This window comes from Falco biarmicus, chromosome 3 (genome assembly GCF_023638135.1).
Source record: "Falco biarmicus isolate bFalBia1 chromosome 3, bFalBia1.pri, whole genome shotgun sequence".
Lineage (NCBI taxonomy): Eukaryota > Metazoa > Chordata > Aves > Falconiformes > Falconidae > Falco > Falco biarmicus.
Genome location: NC_079290.1, coordinates 17,937,869 through 17,953,179, shown reverse-complemented (window position 1 = coordinate 17,953,179; position 15,311 = coordinate 17,937,869). Strand labels below are relative to the sequence as shown.

The 15,311-nt window shown below is 41.5% G+C and overlaps 1 protein-coding gene across 22 annotated transcripts in view; it reads right to left on the bottom strand.

The window, feature by feature from the left end:
* MTSS1 (MTSS I-BAR domain containing 1) overlaps positions 1-15,311 on the bottom strand; it is a 127,080-nt gene that overhangs the window by 13,159 nt on the left and 98,610 nt on the right. For 11 of the 22 annotated variants that reach the window (XM_056330729.1, XM_056330728.1, XM_056330739.1 and 8 more), the window contains 5 exons: positions 13,072-13,083; positions 7,723-7,880; positions 6,365-6,472; positions 5,339-5,436; positions 3,117-3,327 (listed from right to left, as the gene is read on the bottom strand). In XM_056330729.1, the coding sequence (XP_056186704.1) occupies positions 3,117-3,327; positions 5,339-5,436; positions 6,365-6,472; positions 7,723-7,880; positions 13,072-13,083 (587 nt within the window). The remainder of the gene's footprint in view (positions 1-3,116; positions 3,328-5,338; positions 5,437-6,364; positions 6,473-7,722; positions 7,881-13,071; positions 13,084-15,311) is intronic. The other 11 variants (XM_056330731.1, XM_056330734.1, XM_056330741.1 and 8 more) reach the window with 4 other exon arrangements.

Sequence of the window (15,311 nt, the reverse complement as noted above, 5' to 3'; positions counted from 1 at the left end):
CCAGCAGCAGGTCTGTCAGAAGGGCTTTACATGGTGTCAGTGCATGCCACGGGCAATGCTGACCACAGCTGACCTCAAATCTGGCATTTAGAGAACCTGTCCTGCTCCAGAAAGAGACCTGTGATGCTTTTTCAGCTGTACTTGCTTAATGAATATTAAAGCATTTTACAGTGACCTTTCCACATGTACAGCTACCTGTTAGAGGCTAATGCTTTTACTTCCAGTGATGTTAACAGCAATGCTGCAGAAAAGTGATTGTACTAAACCAGTGTAGAGCAGAGGCTGGTGTTATAATTGCTTTTTCCTATCTTCTATGCAGAGCATAACTGTGAAGACTTACTACTCAGCAAATGCAGGCTGAAAAGCAGCCTCCATTTTGGCAGTCACCTCGCCTCTGGTATAGTCTGTACCCTGTTGAAATCTTTACTTATTCCTCATTTGAGATTTCCCCCCACCCCTTCTGTGATTTTGAATAAATGCAGTTTAATTTTCAGTGACGCTCGTTTAAAATGTAGGTGAGAGCATAAAGGCTTCACATAGCTCATATAATCATGCATTCTCATTCCTGTAATATGGGAATTTTATGTAGCCCCTTTCTACTTTTTTAAAAAAATCCAGTATTAAAAGCCCCAGCAGATGCCACAGCATGTAGCCAGCAAACCTCAGCCAAGTGTCCACCTGTGCAAGACATATAGCTTTCAATTGCCTTTTGTTGACTCCAGAGCTTGCTTTTCTGCTTTCTCAGTGTCACTACCAGAAACAATGACATCAGTGTTTTAGAAACAGCAGCTGATACCGCTGCTCCTCCCCACCCACCACCGAGCCTCCAAAGCACAACACAAGGAAGATCTGTCAGTTGGTTAGAGACACACAACACGAAATAACGCTGTAAATTGAACAGCTTCTTGGTAAGCTCACGATCACAATTATCTGTCAGCACAACACACACCACTTACTTAGTGCTGAACATACAAAGCAAGACACTTAAGCAAAGATGAAGTGGCCAGGCAATGATCTGTTACCTTTTCCTCTGCGTAAAGGTATACAGAACTAGAGACACACAGAGCACATACCTATTTGTTATACCAACACACTACACTTGTCAAATCAACGCCACACTGCTGCAGCCTTCTACAGCTCATGGATAGCTCAAGCGATGCTTGGATCGGTTTGCAACTTTATGGACAGTTTCTAAAGTGAAGTGAAAGCATAGAACTTAGCTGGTGTAAATCAGCATGACTCCCATTAACCTGCAGGATGTTCTGCCAGCTGATACCGGCCTAAGTTCTCTCCCCTTCTTAACAGGGGAACTTGCAAAGAGAGGTGTTGGTTTTTTTCCATGCTAAGGGCAATTGCAAAGTTACATCCTCATCTGCAAACACAGCATCATCACACAGGTTACCGCCCTTTTATTCAGGTGCAGTGAATACTATGAAAACCAAAGATGATGCGAGTATGTATAACTGATGCATGTATCTTAGAAGTCAACTTCCTTACCTTGTTACTATTCCAGTTTACTTTATTATTGCTCATTTACTTTTTTGCATTTCAGTTAGGTTAGCCATAGCCAATCGAAACAAAACATTCATTTTAGTAGTGTGCACAAAGTTCTTCAGGATGTCATCTATAAAAAAATGCTGATGTGTCCAGACTGGGGACAGTGCAGAAGATGTATTCATTTGAAAAGAAACCATTTCTATTAAAACGAAAGAGGTAAATACATTAAAAAAATGTTGAGCTTCCCTTGAGAACATGTTCCAAGCCTAAATGAACCAGTGTTGTTTTGGATGATACTCCAAAAATTTCACTGAGGGTTCTACTTACTAAATGTTCTGCATGAAGTAAGGGTCTGTGGGCTGCCAAAGGTGGTCTAGGAGTAGCTTAAGCGTGCAGGTGATACTTGGTAACTGACAACACTGAAATTATTGGCTGCTTGCTGACTCTAAGGATTAAAACCATCTACCCCCCAAGCCATGCCGACAAAACCATATACTCCCCAACCATGAAAAAGGGGTGCAACTACATTTATTAAACTAGAAGACAGTCTTCTCCAGTGACCTCAGGGTGTATTAAGAGTGAGTGATACTCAAAACAGGATATAAGGTCAACTTCAATTTGTAACTAAGATTTACGATGGGATTTACAATGTGAGATGGCAGTTCACAGCCTTGTTTAAAAAATATTGCAGGTGCCATGTGATTTGTTAAATAAACCCAAACAAATCAGGAAAGAGAATGCAGGTCGTAGAAGATACACGCCATGGAGGCATGCAGACCTCTGACTGCGGGTGGCCAGTTAGTTTTTACAGGAATGATGCCATGAACAAACAGAGCAGCACCTTCCTTCTGCAGACCAAAAGATGCTTTGGAATAGGTCTTCTTATATTTATAGTGAAATCCTCTTAGCTTGACTGGTTTCAGGACATTATCATATACGACTACACAGACACTTATAAAGTGTTCCATAAAGAAAAAAAAATTCCTCTCATTTTCATGCAGATAACTTATTTCTGCAAGGTGCTCGACTGACAGTCAAAAAGAGCAAGCCTACCCACAGAAAGGGATGTCATAAAAAATGGCAAAACCAATTTCATATGATACCGATAACGGCATGTTGAGCATTCCAGGGTCTTGGCAGGGGAATAAAAGCAGGCTCTCTGATGCCAAAGCCACCAGTGTCAATACTAAGGCTGTCAGAAGGCTGTTCCGGCACAGATATTTGTCTATTAAACAGTAAACAGCCACCAGATTATTAACAACTTGCCTCAGCGGGTAACGTGAATGTTATTCCCCCCTGTAAAGTGGGACTTCTCGCTCTTTCTCATCTGTATATATCTAAAAGTTAGGCATCTAGGGTCCCTCCAGGGCTAGAGTGAAAACCAAATCCCTCAAGAGTGACTCATCCCTTTCTGCAGTGTGAACTGCAAAAGCAGCATAAATCACTCCAGCTAGAGGCCCAACTTTTAGATGGATGAAGTGCGGTGAGATAAACCTTACCCTCAGTGTTTAACCTGACTCCAAGGTACCCCAAAACCACACCAGATCCTTTTTGTGAAAGGTGAGCCGAGTTAAGAGTCCAGCTCACACTCATGTTTTTGTTCTCATGCTTGCACGTACCTGGTTAGGTGCTTCTGGTGGCATGGGGGATGGCGATTTGGACTGGAAAGCATCCTGGGACATGAATCCAGAATCATGGGAGGACACACTGGACAGCCTCATGGGTGCCTGCTGAGGCAGATTGGAGCTGCGATAGCGATAGTGTGAACTAGGTGAGTGCGAGTGCGAGCCACTGGACCGGGAATCACTACTGTTAACGCTGTTCAGACTGCTGTGAGAGACAAAAGGAACAAAGAAAGGAAAGGGGAGAGGAAAAGACACAAGGGCGGGGTGGGGAGAGACCCATATACAGTACAATTAACATTCCACATGTCTCTAGCCACAGGCAGCATAAACCGGAAAAGAAAAAATGTTGACAAATTTGAATATATATATATGCACATATATATCAGTAAAGAACCATAAGCAGCTGCAGTATCCCTTGTGATCACAGAGAAAATGGCATTTTACCTTGAATTTCACTCAAATGATCAAACCCTGTAACCACTTAAGAGTTCAAAGTCAGGTTAGGGACGAAGGGATTGCTACACACCCTCTCTAGCATTTGCACAGCACTTGCACAAAAAATTGTCTGCTGCCCGCTCTCTCCTATTCCTGACTTACACCTTGTTGCTCTTGCACCATGTCCCACATTTTCAGTGGGATATCTCTAGCAGGAGGTCCAAAGGCACTGCAGTTCACCTGAAGGTCTGCCTCTAGGCACACCACTGCAGTCAGTCAGCAAGCTAACGTGAGGCTTTTGAAAGCACCACAAACCCCCCTGGCTTCAGCGTACTTGGGACAAGTTTGGCTCACATGAAGGCTTTCTGCCAGAAAAAAAAGCATGTGAGGGCACACTGAGTGAAGCCAAGCCTCTGGGTATGTAGCTTTAGTTAGTAAAAAGGTGATCAGAGAATTAAAGCCCCAAATTAATTTCCATGAAAAAAAAAAGATACAATTTTTCCAACAAAGAAATTGCATTTTTAATCTCCAGTATCCATGAATGAGAGCAATGACATGCCAGCCGCAATGTGGACGCCTTTGAAGCTTCCTGCTGGGGTGGCTGAACAGGACTAGCAGGATGCACCAATGTGAAAGCAGCTTCCTACCTCTGCTGGCAGAAGCCCACTGACTAGCTGAAGGGTGGGCTCTAAAGGATACCTGGGTGAGGGCTGCACCTCCTGTTCACAAATCAGAAGATGCACAAGTCTGCCTGGAGCAGGGGAAGAGGAGCTCTTATTTTACCCATACACAACAGTTTGTTGCCATACAGGATTTACTACACAAGAAGATGAGGTTGATTAGGCACAGATGGTGGATTTTTTGGTTCTTTTTGCCATTTTCTTTTACAGCTTCAGGATATTGCATCTTTAAGCCTGTGCTCATTGCTCTAAATATGCATGTTTTCACATATATATATAAAAGCACTGAAGGTTTTTTTATATATATCTGCATGCAGAGACAAGTAGGTACATAGAAGAAGTCATGTTCATTTGTTCTGACATGCTATAGGTAACTTTGCTCATACACAGGGAACCTGTAGTACGTTACTCAGGAAGCAAACTAAAAGGTAATCATTTGAGAGCAGCTAGAAAGGTGTTGAGCAGAATACACAACAGGATATCTTCCTTTTCAGTAAAAAGAAAGAGTAAATGTAGACACCAGGGTATAGGGGTAACATGCTAAGAAACTGTTTCATGAGAGAAAACAGTTTTTACGGAGAAAGCGTAGACAGAATCCAGTGTTTCAACATATTTCAGGACAGCATTAGACAGCATTAAACAGTCAAAAAAACTTGTATCAAAAAAAAGCATTTCCATCTACCAGACTGATAGGGCAATTGCCAAGGATGTTACTCCTTTTCAAACAGTTTAACTTACTGATTAGTAACAGCTACTTAGAGTAATCTAAAAAGTCATCAATATGAAAAACAGAAAAGGAAATTATGAATGAACAATCTCAGAGCTTAGATCAGTACAGTCTGCTCTTTGATCTGAAATGGATTCAAGAGAACTGAATCAAAAGCATCTTCAAGTTGTCTTGAGTTCAACAGTTGTTCAGTCATGCCCATCCTTTTCAATATTCCCAGTCACACACTTAAACCGGATAAAGACCACAAGGGATTTATTTCACTAAGAGTTGTTATTTAAGATTTATGTATGCATACAAATCCATACCACAGTTTGAACCTGCCTCCCTTTGCCCCCAGACAGGTTAAAATTATGTATTACCAGTCTACTTACCTGCAAACACTAGATTTTCTGGACATGGTAGTACTGGGAGAGGATGGAGGAGTCTGATAAGACCAGCTGTAATCAGAACCTTTCAAATCTAAAATTACCTGATGAAAGATAATCAATAGCATCAAGGACGTGGAAAATTTTTCCCCCCTATTAACAGAAAGCATCTGCTTGACATACAACATTTGTCACCACTACAAACTTTCAGAACCAATTGACCCAGTCTCAGTTCTCTTCCAGATTTACACTGTGTATATCGCACACAAGAGTCAGCTTCAGCCTTGGCTTTCCAGGAACTACCATACTTCAACACTAGGGCTGTTATCACAGAAGGAAAGTTCAGATTTGAACAGAATAATCTTTAAAAAGTAAACTGGAGATTTCTTTTATGCACGTTGTAAGCTGCTTTGGGTCTTCCTTCCCCTTAAAAAAACCTATTACAGCCTTAGAGTTTAAGAACTGTTGCATTTTAAAAAAATAATCGAAGATGCAATATTCAACCCCAGCAGAGCTTCCCTTTTTTACACTTCTAGGTCAATGACAAGGTGATTAAGGTATGACAAGAAAACTGCAGGGCTGTAGAAATAGGTCCTACTTGGAGTCATTTAATGATACGCATTTTCCTATGCATTTTAAGGACAGCATGGAAAAGTGCTTGAATGTTAGACTCCATCAAGCCATCTAATCCCAGCAATCTTGCGACCACATAAAGACAGGGATGCTCAAATGTAGGGTGAGAAGATGACACTCATTCCTCATGAACTCTCAGCAGAAAGTGGGCACCTTCATATACTTCAAAGTGTTACTGCAACAGCTTCACGCTGGTCTCATCAAGTACTTCAGGAGCACTGGGTTGGTACTTCCATTTTTTTTTAAATTGCTTATGTTAAAAATGACCTTGCTGCAGCGAAGCATATACCAAACACAAAATTTAGCCACTAAATGCTAGCAGTCAATATTCCTCACAACACAGAAGGAAAACTGGTACAAGCCACAAATGAAAATGTTTTTCAGGTAACAAGAGCTAACCTGTTCACTTGAAGACGGCAATTTGTGTGGATCCATGGTGAGACTTTTCAGATCATCTGATATGGTTTGTAAATGGGTTATTTCCCCTAGCATTGATATTTCTTCTTCCTGAAAAGACAAAAGAGCAAGGCTAATCACAGCCTTGGTTTTAAAAATCAGGCCCATAAGACATTACACGACCTTTTTATTTTTGCTGATGACTGTGGGAATGCCCAACGGAGGCAGTTTTTCTTTGCCCATTAAGCGATCACTTCTTATGAAAGAGGGTTGAAAATATTGAGTTCTATAACTACTTTAAGACTGCTGTAAGTTCTGAGGTCCAGAAATCTTTTCTCTCATCAATGAGACAAATGTCTTGGCCTTCTTTTTGAGACATCTTCAGAAAAAGAGTGGAATTCTTGCCACATTTCAAAAAGATTTAACTTTTCTACATGTAGTCACTGATGTGCCCAAAGGATTTTAACATTGAATGTAAACAGGGGTTAAACCCATGCTTTTTGCTACTTTTTGAGCAACTTTGAGATAAAGGCACTATGCAGGTACAGAGCGTTAATCCATCTATGATTCATTCTGGCTCAAGTTACATCAACAGCTAACTGAGATGATTCCTGCACTGTAAGTTACCATAGTAATTCCTTAACTACCATGGTAATTTCATACAGGTCCTCAGAGTCTGGAATTCACCTCCTCCTGCTCAGCCATAACCTCCCTACTTCTCTAGTCATGGTTTTCTGCTGAGACTGATGCTCTTTGTAAACCTGCATTAGGTACATTTTCCCAGAACATTGGAGACCCTTCAGAAATGCATCATGCTTGCACAAAGCCACAAGCAGTTCATCACCAGGATTCAGACAACCTGAGGTGGTGAAAATATACTCAAACCTTTTCAATGAACTGAAAAAGCTGTCAGATACACGGGAAAGAGCTGCCAGAAAACTGCATGGAAGCAGCCTGCAATCTGTCAAATTCTACACACAGGAGAGGTCTCGAAACATTTATCAGTCCTAGCACTGGAGTAGGAGTACAAAAGATTTATAATAAAATGTGATGTTAAGAAAAAAAGCAGTGGAAAAAACTGCTCAGGTCAGTATGCATAGGGAACTCAAGCCCACTTAAAGTCTTTGCGCCCACTGTCACCCCGTTAGCCATCTTGAAAGTATTCAGTGTCTTCGGTGGCTGAATTACTCCAAATGCCTGCAAGAAAGGTCCCAACTCTCACCACTTCCTAGGCAGAGAGACAGGCTGAACACTGGCTCTAGAAATTCATTCCTAAGACATAACGAGCTACTATTTTTAGAGGCTTTTGGCCACTTAATCTAACATGTGAATTGCACCAACATAAAATCGAGAGCTCTTACTATCACAGGCCGCAGCATCGAGATGAAAGTACAGAATCGACCACGCTCCTCAATCAGAGCTTTTCTGACAGCTTGCTTCTCGGTTTCTTCAAGCAGCAGGTACTTATCATTGACATCTTGTAAAGCACTATCCAACTGGGGCTGAATGTCACCCCGTCCTGTATGCAGGAAACAATCAAGAGTACATTTTGTCAAAACTGTGTATCTCCGTTAGAGGAAGACCTTATTTTAAGCCAGCACTGCTGCTGGATTGTACTTTTGCAATTCCAAGTCTCAACCAGCATCGTCCCTTAATTCAAATTAGTAAGGTGATTTGGTGATTTTCTTTTTCCCCAATTAAGTCAAGCACTTCACGGCGTTTATTTTTTTTTTTCCTCCTTTTGCACAGAATAGAAAGGCAGCTCAATTCAAAAGGTTTCAACTAGCCAAAGAGCATTTCACATAAGGACTTCCTCAAAGTGTTAGCTGTAGAAACCCTTCACATCATCCTTGCACATCAACATCTTACTGAAAGAGCATTAATCACTAACCCCTAGTGCATTGCCTTTCCTTCCTTTTGTGCTCATGACAATTTAGTGGAGTAACTAAATGAGTGAATGAAACTCCTATGTAAGACAGTACTAAGGACATGTTACGGATCATTGGACCATTGGATTCAAGTACTCTGCATCAGCAACTGCTAAGACAGTTTTCTTCATTCCAAAGTCCAAAACAAAACCAAAATATCAACATATCAAATACATATTAACGTCCAGTATTTGTCTATGGAAATAATAATAAAAAAATCAATCAAAAAGCTTCACTGTGTTAACTATAGTCATTTCATAATAAAACCTTCTGTGACATTTAAGTACCTTATTCTGCTCCACCTGTTTACTGTGCATTGTGCCAAAAATTTATTCCTCTAGGAATGAAGAGCTGCTGCTTAGCCATAGTATTACTGAGCCAAGAATGCTGCAGCTTCAAGGTGCTTTCATGCAGCTTACGCCCCTGAATATTTTAAAGAATGCCAGTTGTCTAAATTTGTCTCAAATCTCCCAGAAACACCGTTGCATGCAAATTAAGTATCCAGGTATATATTCATGCCGCTGTTGCTACATACCAGGAAGATAACATTGAAAAATGTTGGGTGAGTTACAAGCAACTACCCAAAATCAGTTTTTATGGATAATAACCTTTCTGCATGGAGGACTTAAAGCTACAAGGAAGAGGAAGAAAAAAGTCTCTTGATGCATGCAGTTCACAATAAGGATGACTCAAGGTCAGGGTTCCAAAGGAAAACCTTTGCCTTTTTGTTGTATATATTTCTTCAATACTCCAGAGCGAGGTGAAGTCATCAGCTCCCCTGCACTGATACACAGCCAGAGCCGCAGGAAAGAAAGCAGCGATGGAATCAAAGCGAATCACGCTGGCTTAGCAGCATTACAGATTGGATGTAGCCAAATGTCCTCTGTACAAAGTCAGACATAGTCCAGATACCCACAAGCAGAGCTCTGCAATGGATCCTCAAAAGAATCATGTGCAACACAGGCACGGCCACCGCCAAAGCCACCTGGGTACCAAACTACCAGCAGGAACACCCCAGTGTCTGATCCTGTATATTAGCCTCACAGGTGTAATGTGGTCATAAAACTGTTTTGGAAGTAAATAACTTTAACAATAACAGACTCTGAAGTTGCAGTTACCTGCTTCATCTCTCAAAATTAGCATCTGCCAGAAACAAGTTACAGAAGAGGTTTGGATAACTCCCTGAAGGTTCTGTGCCGCCTTCTCCCGTCACCCTGAGGAGACAAACTGCGCCTTTCTGCCTGAAGACTGTTCTGTATATTTCAGACCCTTCCCCATACTCTTTTTTTACTATCATATAAAGTGATTAAACATTTTGTACTTCTCTGGAGTTGTCCTTTAAAATTCCTTATGAAACTAAAGATCTGCATTATTGCTCAGACCCCTTATTCTGAGAGCTGACTGGAAATTACACCCGGTGAAATAATCTCCTGTTGTTCAAACCTAGATACTGGCTCACTACCATGGATGTACCAAATGTAAGATACATTAGTTGTAAACTAAATGACACACTCATTAGTTCAGCTCTGGAGAACGGCTGTAAATGTTCAGCTGCTCCACCATATGATCATGCACGTAAGGGCAGTAAATCCTTTTTAAATGCATTTGCCTACACAATGAGAAGACGCACTCTTAGAAAGCAACTGGATTCCACTGATAAAGCAGGTTCAATTATAGTGAATTTTGGTAATTTATGTGGCCTTCACAGAGTACCACATCGTGGGCCAGAGCAACAAGAGCACCCAAAACACGGGGCAAAAATAAACCTCATTTACCCCTGTGTAACTCACTTAATTCAACAAAGTTACCAGGATAACCTTCAGGCTGTGTATTTTAATCCTTAGGCACGTGTAAAAAAACTGCACTGCTCTCCAACATCCCCTGTACCTCTACAATGCTTCCATCTTATTCTTTTAAGTGAGTCAGGACATTAACAGACATACCGGCTCCTCACTGCTACTTTCACAGACCCGTTTGACACAAGCTATCTGGGATATAATTCAGAGTGGGAAACAAGCTTAGGTGAATCATTTAGATGAGGCTCTGAAGCCAGATGTTTACATGGTATGGATACAGCTCTCTCCTGACATCTTGCAACTCATCTTTCAGGAGCAGGAAAGCTTTATTAACATCCTGTGAAAGCTCCACAATGCAGACATCAATTTAGCAAGCCTTTTGAAATCAGGCGTAGCTCTTCCCACTCCCTGCATCGCCAGCTGCCTCCCATGGCACTCAGACAGCTCAGGAACCTGAGGGATGAGATCTCTGCCCAGTTTAATCAGTCTTCTTTGTTAAGCACAGCAGAGAACATCCTCTCAACAGCACTCCTGCACCCAAAGGGTGCCAAGGATGTGAGGGCCAACTGCTGGTCACCTCTGCTCCTCACCCACTGTGGGTCTCTGCTAGTTTGAATCCACTGCTTATCTCAGAAGGGAACATCAACCAATGGAGAGCAATGCAGTTCTTTTCCCCTTTGAATTACGAGGACGTCATTTGTCTATGGCATTCCGGACAACTCATTGCACTATTTTTGCTGTGGACATGAGGCACACTTTGATAAGGAACGTCAGCAATTGATTATTCTCTCTAGCCCACATTCTCTAGCCTTCAGGTTACCCATTCGGAAATATTTCCAAACCTACACACCTATTGTAGTGACAGAAAACTTCCAGAACAGTCTCATCACAAAGCAGCTGTAAAAGTCCACCTGGAAGGACACTCCTACCCCAGCTGCAGACAGGTTTGAATGACCCACCAAAGCAATCAGCATCAGCACTGGTCAAAAGCATCAAATGCAGTTCACAGGTCTCTGGTCTGCAACCAGCCAGACATGAACGTGATGCAGGGATAGTTCTGCAGAGCACACCTGCTTGTACTTGGAAGAACAAGTCAACAATCTGAAAACTAAGGAGAAATTCAAATCCAGCCTTTCTCAAGGTGGAGCTTTGGTGCTGTTGAGACAAGCAGAGATGCAAGACCAGAAGTTGTGGGCAGACTTCTCCAACAGCACCACGCTCCAACAACCCAGGGCCTTGTGGCTGGACACTGGCAAGTAACAACTAATGAACTGCAGAGAGCTCAACTGCTTCTCATCAATATTGACAACAATCCACCATTACTCCAAGGACAGTCTTAATATGTCACCTTCAGAGCAGGTGCTTCACATCATGGCATGCAAGAGCTTTAAATGACCAACATGCATTAAAACCTCAGTTTTACAGTGTTCTGTGTGAATCCTGACAGCCTCATGCAGCTTCTTAAATAACCATTGTTCAAAAAGAACTTTAGTAAAGGAAACATATTAGGGAGAAGGAAAAAGGTCAATCTTAATTTTCAACCCATTCATGCCTACATTTTATAAGACAACTTTAGCAAAGCTGTCAGCAACAGCAAAAGGAGAACAATGATTTTTAAACGCTCTCAGTGCAAGTCTGACTGCTAAAGTTACTGCTGTTACTGACAAAGTAATGCAGCAAATATTGGTGACATTATTATTTTCCACATTCTTACTTAAAAGACCGCTCCCTTGCACTTTTTAAGGGGGTCTGCACAGAACCTGAATATTCAATATTGGATACTTTACAGCAGAGTGGCTGAATTTACACTGTATGAGACAATGCAGAGCACACCTCTGCTCATACAAACCAAAGCAGGTTCCAAGTCATTCACTCCCAACCACCTTCTTACAAGAGCATACCTGCTTCAGCTGCCCGGACGAACCACCCCTCTCAGTCCTGCCACAGTAAAAAGCAAACAAACTAATATTGGTCTAGGCTGAGAATTCTGCCACTTTCTGCCATCACAGAAAGGTGGAAAACCTCATTGCTGGGGTTAACTTCAGACACCTTCAGCAACCAAATCTGAGTCTTTCTGGTGGCCACTGGAGATCTGAATCAGCTGCTAATGCTCAAAAGTGCTAAGATGTTCCTTAAAAGTTCCAAGTTACCAAAGGAAACTTCCAGATTGAACCACGAACCAGGAAAAACACACAGTGTGGTTTCAAAAAAGGGGAAAAGCAGCAGGCACCACAACGCCCAGCTCCAGGAGCCCTGCTGAGGCACCTCAGTTGAGTCTCCCAATCTAATCAATCCAGGCTTCTGCAAAGGGCAACACCTACATCATTATACTGCAAGTGGAGGTATGATTATTTCTCTCAAATTCAGAAACACTTTGTTTCATTCACAAGAAGATCTCAAGGCAGGTACTTTAAATTTGCAATACAACTGAAACAGCACTCCAATTTAAACAGATTTGAGATGTGATCAGGCAGCAGAAGAGGAGACAATTGTGATGCTGATTTCCACCCCTTTCCCAGCATGAAGTTAAATATAGTGGTTTCTTATCTATCAGTTAAGAAAGGTGCATGCGATTTTCAGAAAAAAGGGGAACTTGGATCACAGGTTTACAGAGAACAACACTAAGGACTTGAAGCTCTAGACTTTAAAAGTCATATTGACAATAATATTCAATTATCACCTTGATGCCGTGTCTGTTCCATTTAACTTCTCTCCCCACCGTGACACGATTTATCAGTCCATGTTAACCCCTTTCTAAAATAAACCAGAGGTTTATCTACAATACTGATTTTCTTCTTTTCAGTGTTCCAATTAGGTGCCAAAAGAAAATAAATCAAAAGATGGTTTGTTCGTTAAGATTAGGCAATATTTTAATTTCATTAGAAATTAAAGTCTAGGCAGTTAGTGGAGACCAGACACCATAAAGAGGCCACAGCAAGGGCTACAATAAACCAGCCACCAGGGTTACAGCATGGCACAGACTTACCCAGAGCCTCAGCTGTCAGGCAGGTGCGCATGGTGAGAAATTGCAGGACACAAAATTGACACAGAAAGGAAAATAAAAAAAGTCAAACTGGTATTCCAGCATTCCTAGAGTTTAGACATTATCATCAGCGCCAAGACAAGACAGCGAGCAGTTTGGACTATTTTGACTTCTTCCCGTTGCTGATAAAGACAAACCCATTAGCTTTGCTTCCTGATGAGCTGTTGCAAATTAAACTCCTGCTTATTTACCATACGGTTTTATTTTAAAGACTTAAACCAGTTTAGGAACTTTGTTTAGCTTGCAGATTCCTAGGCGAGAACATGTTAACCCGTGCTTCAGAGAAAGTACACAACACAGACAACTGTCAAACTCTGGTCAAGCTGACGAAGTGGCACGAATCTCATCCCTTCACAGGGAAGAGGGAACTCAAACTTGCAAAACTCTAGGCGGGTGCTGCATTAGTAACCACAGTGCTTTTTGATGTTCTCTACTGCAATTACATTAATAGATTGTTAATTAAATTAAAAGCTAATTGCTGATGCAATGTGGAAGAACATCAAAAAGATTAACCATGATATGTGTATTTTAATTAAAAAACTTTATAAATAAAGTTTTGCAATAAACCTGGCTTGCTGTCAGAATGAGGGGAACTATCAAGAGGCATTCAAAACTCAAGGAATGAAAATAAGTCAAAGAACTACCTCTGGCCACTGATTTTGCAACATGTCTTCACTGAATTTTTATAAAGGGAAGCTTACATTATAAGCTGGGGGGGACACAACGACGATACACCAAAAACATCCTGCAGGCACCACGGCCTCATCCACAAAGGATTTTTTCCCGGCAGCTGGTAAGTATACTCTGCTCATTAGCTTCCCTCCTCCTGAGCTGTATCATACCGACTCCACAGTGACTCCTGGCTCTCACTTCAGTCATCGTGCCGCACAATTTAAAGGAGTAAGACTATCTCCTGGCGGAGAAAGAGTCTGGCTGGGCGTCCTCCCTCCCCAGCCTGGCATTCCAGACAATGCAAGCACCAAGTATAGAGAGAGCGCAAAATACTTGAATAAGGTCAGCACTTGCTTTAAGAACTGAGATGTTCTGCAGTGATAATTACGTTAAGAGGTTTCTGTTTTTCAGTTGAGTCACTGGGTTTGTGCAATCATCCTTGAGAGGAGTGTAACAATATTACAGTTTCAAAGACCAGAGAGTAACACAAAACAGCTGCAAAGGCTCTAAAACACAAACGGGTCATCTTTGCTAACCAGGAGGAGGGGAAGAAAAAGCGCTTTTTGGCAGTATTACAGTAAATTAATAATCATGTTCTACTCTCTCAACTTCATTAAAAGTAAGAATACTTTCCAAAACTGCTGCATACTCAGAAGTAGAGGTTGTGAGTTTGGATACTCAACGTTGATGGGACACAAGAAGAAATGCTGTACTGAACGTTAAGGGCATTCTGCAGAAACTTCTATGAACGACTTAAGAGTTAAAACTCAGTTTTCACTTAACATGTGTTATATTATTGGGAGTGTTACATACAACTCCTTTTCACAGATCTGCTTGGATTTAAACATTTTTCTCAAAGCTCAAGAGTGTCACACAAGGAACCTGAAAATGAAACCTACCAGTCAAGTTATAGGCAGAAGGGAAACCTGTCTAGTTAAATCATTAATACCCAAGCTGAATACAGAAAATGAAGCCAACATGCACTCCAGATTTTACATATACACACATTCAGTTATATGTTAAGTTAGTCAATTGATGCTTTTTTTAAAAAAAAAAACACCCTAAGAATCATGCATTTTGTTAACCTTCCAAAACGGTTTACATGCAGAGCCACAGCTGCTGTCTCTCCTCTGAATTCAATACAGGATCAACAGCTTCTAGCAGCTATGGATCCACGTATGGAGCCTTGACTCAGCAGAAACCTAAACAAGGCATTTATTTTAAATTTATGCATAATTATTCTGCTGACTCAGGTTGGCTGGGCTGACTTCTGTTGTCCAATGTTTGTCTGAAAACAAAGAGCAATTTAAAGATGTATGCAGTTCCATGCACTACATAGCTTCATTTGTTCAGACAAGAGCTAAGTTTCAATGCTGGGGTGGGCAATACGCCCTGCAGGCCTGTTCCCCTTGGAAGAACAAGGGTGTAAAGAACAGGATGCACCTTGAAGATCACCATGACACCCAGAGGGACTGCATGGATCTGGGAGGCGCACCAGGATCCTATTTAGA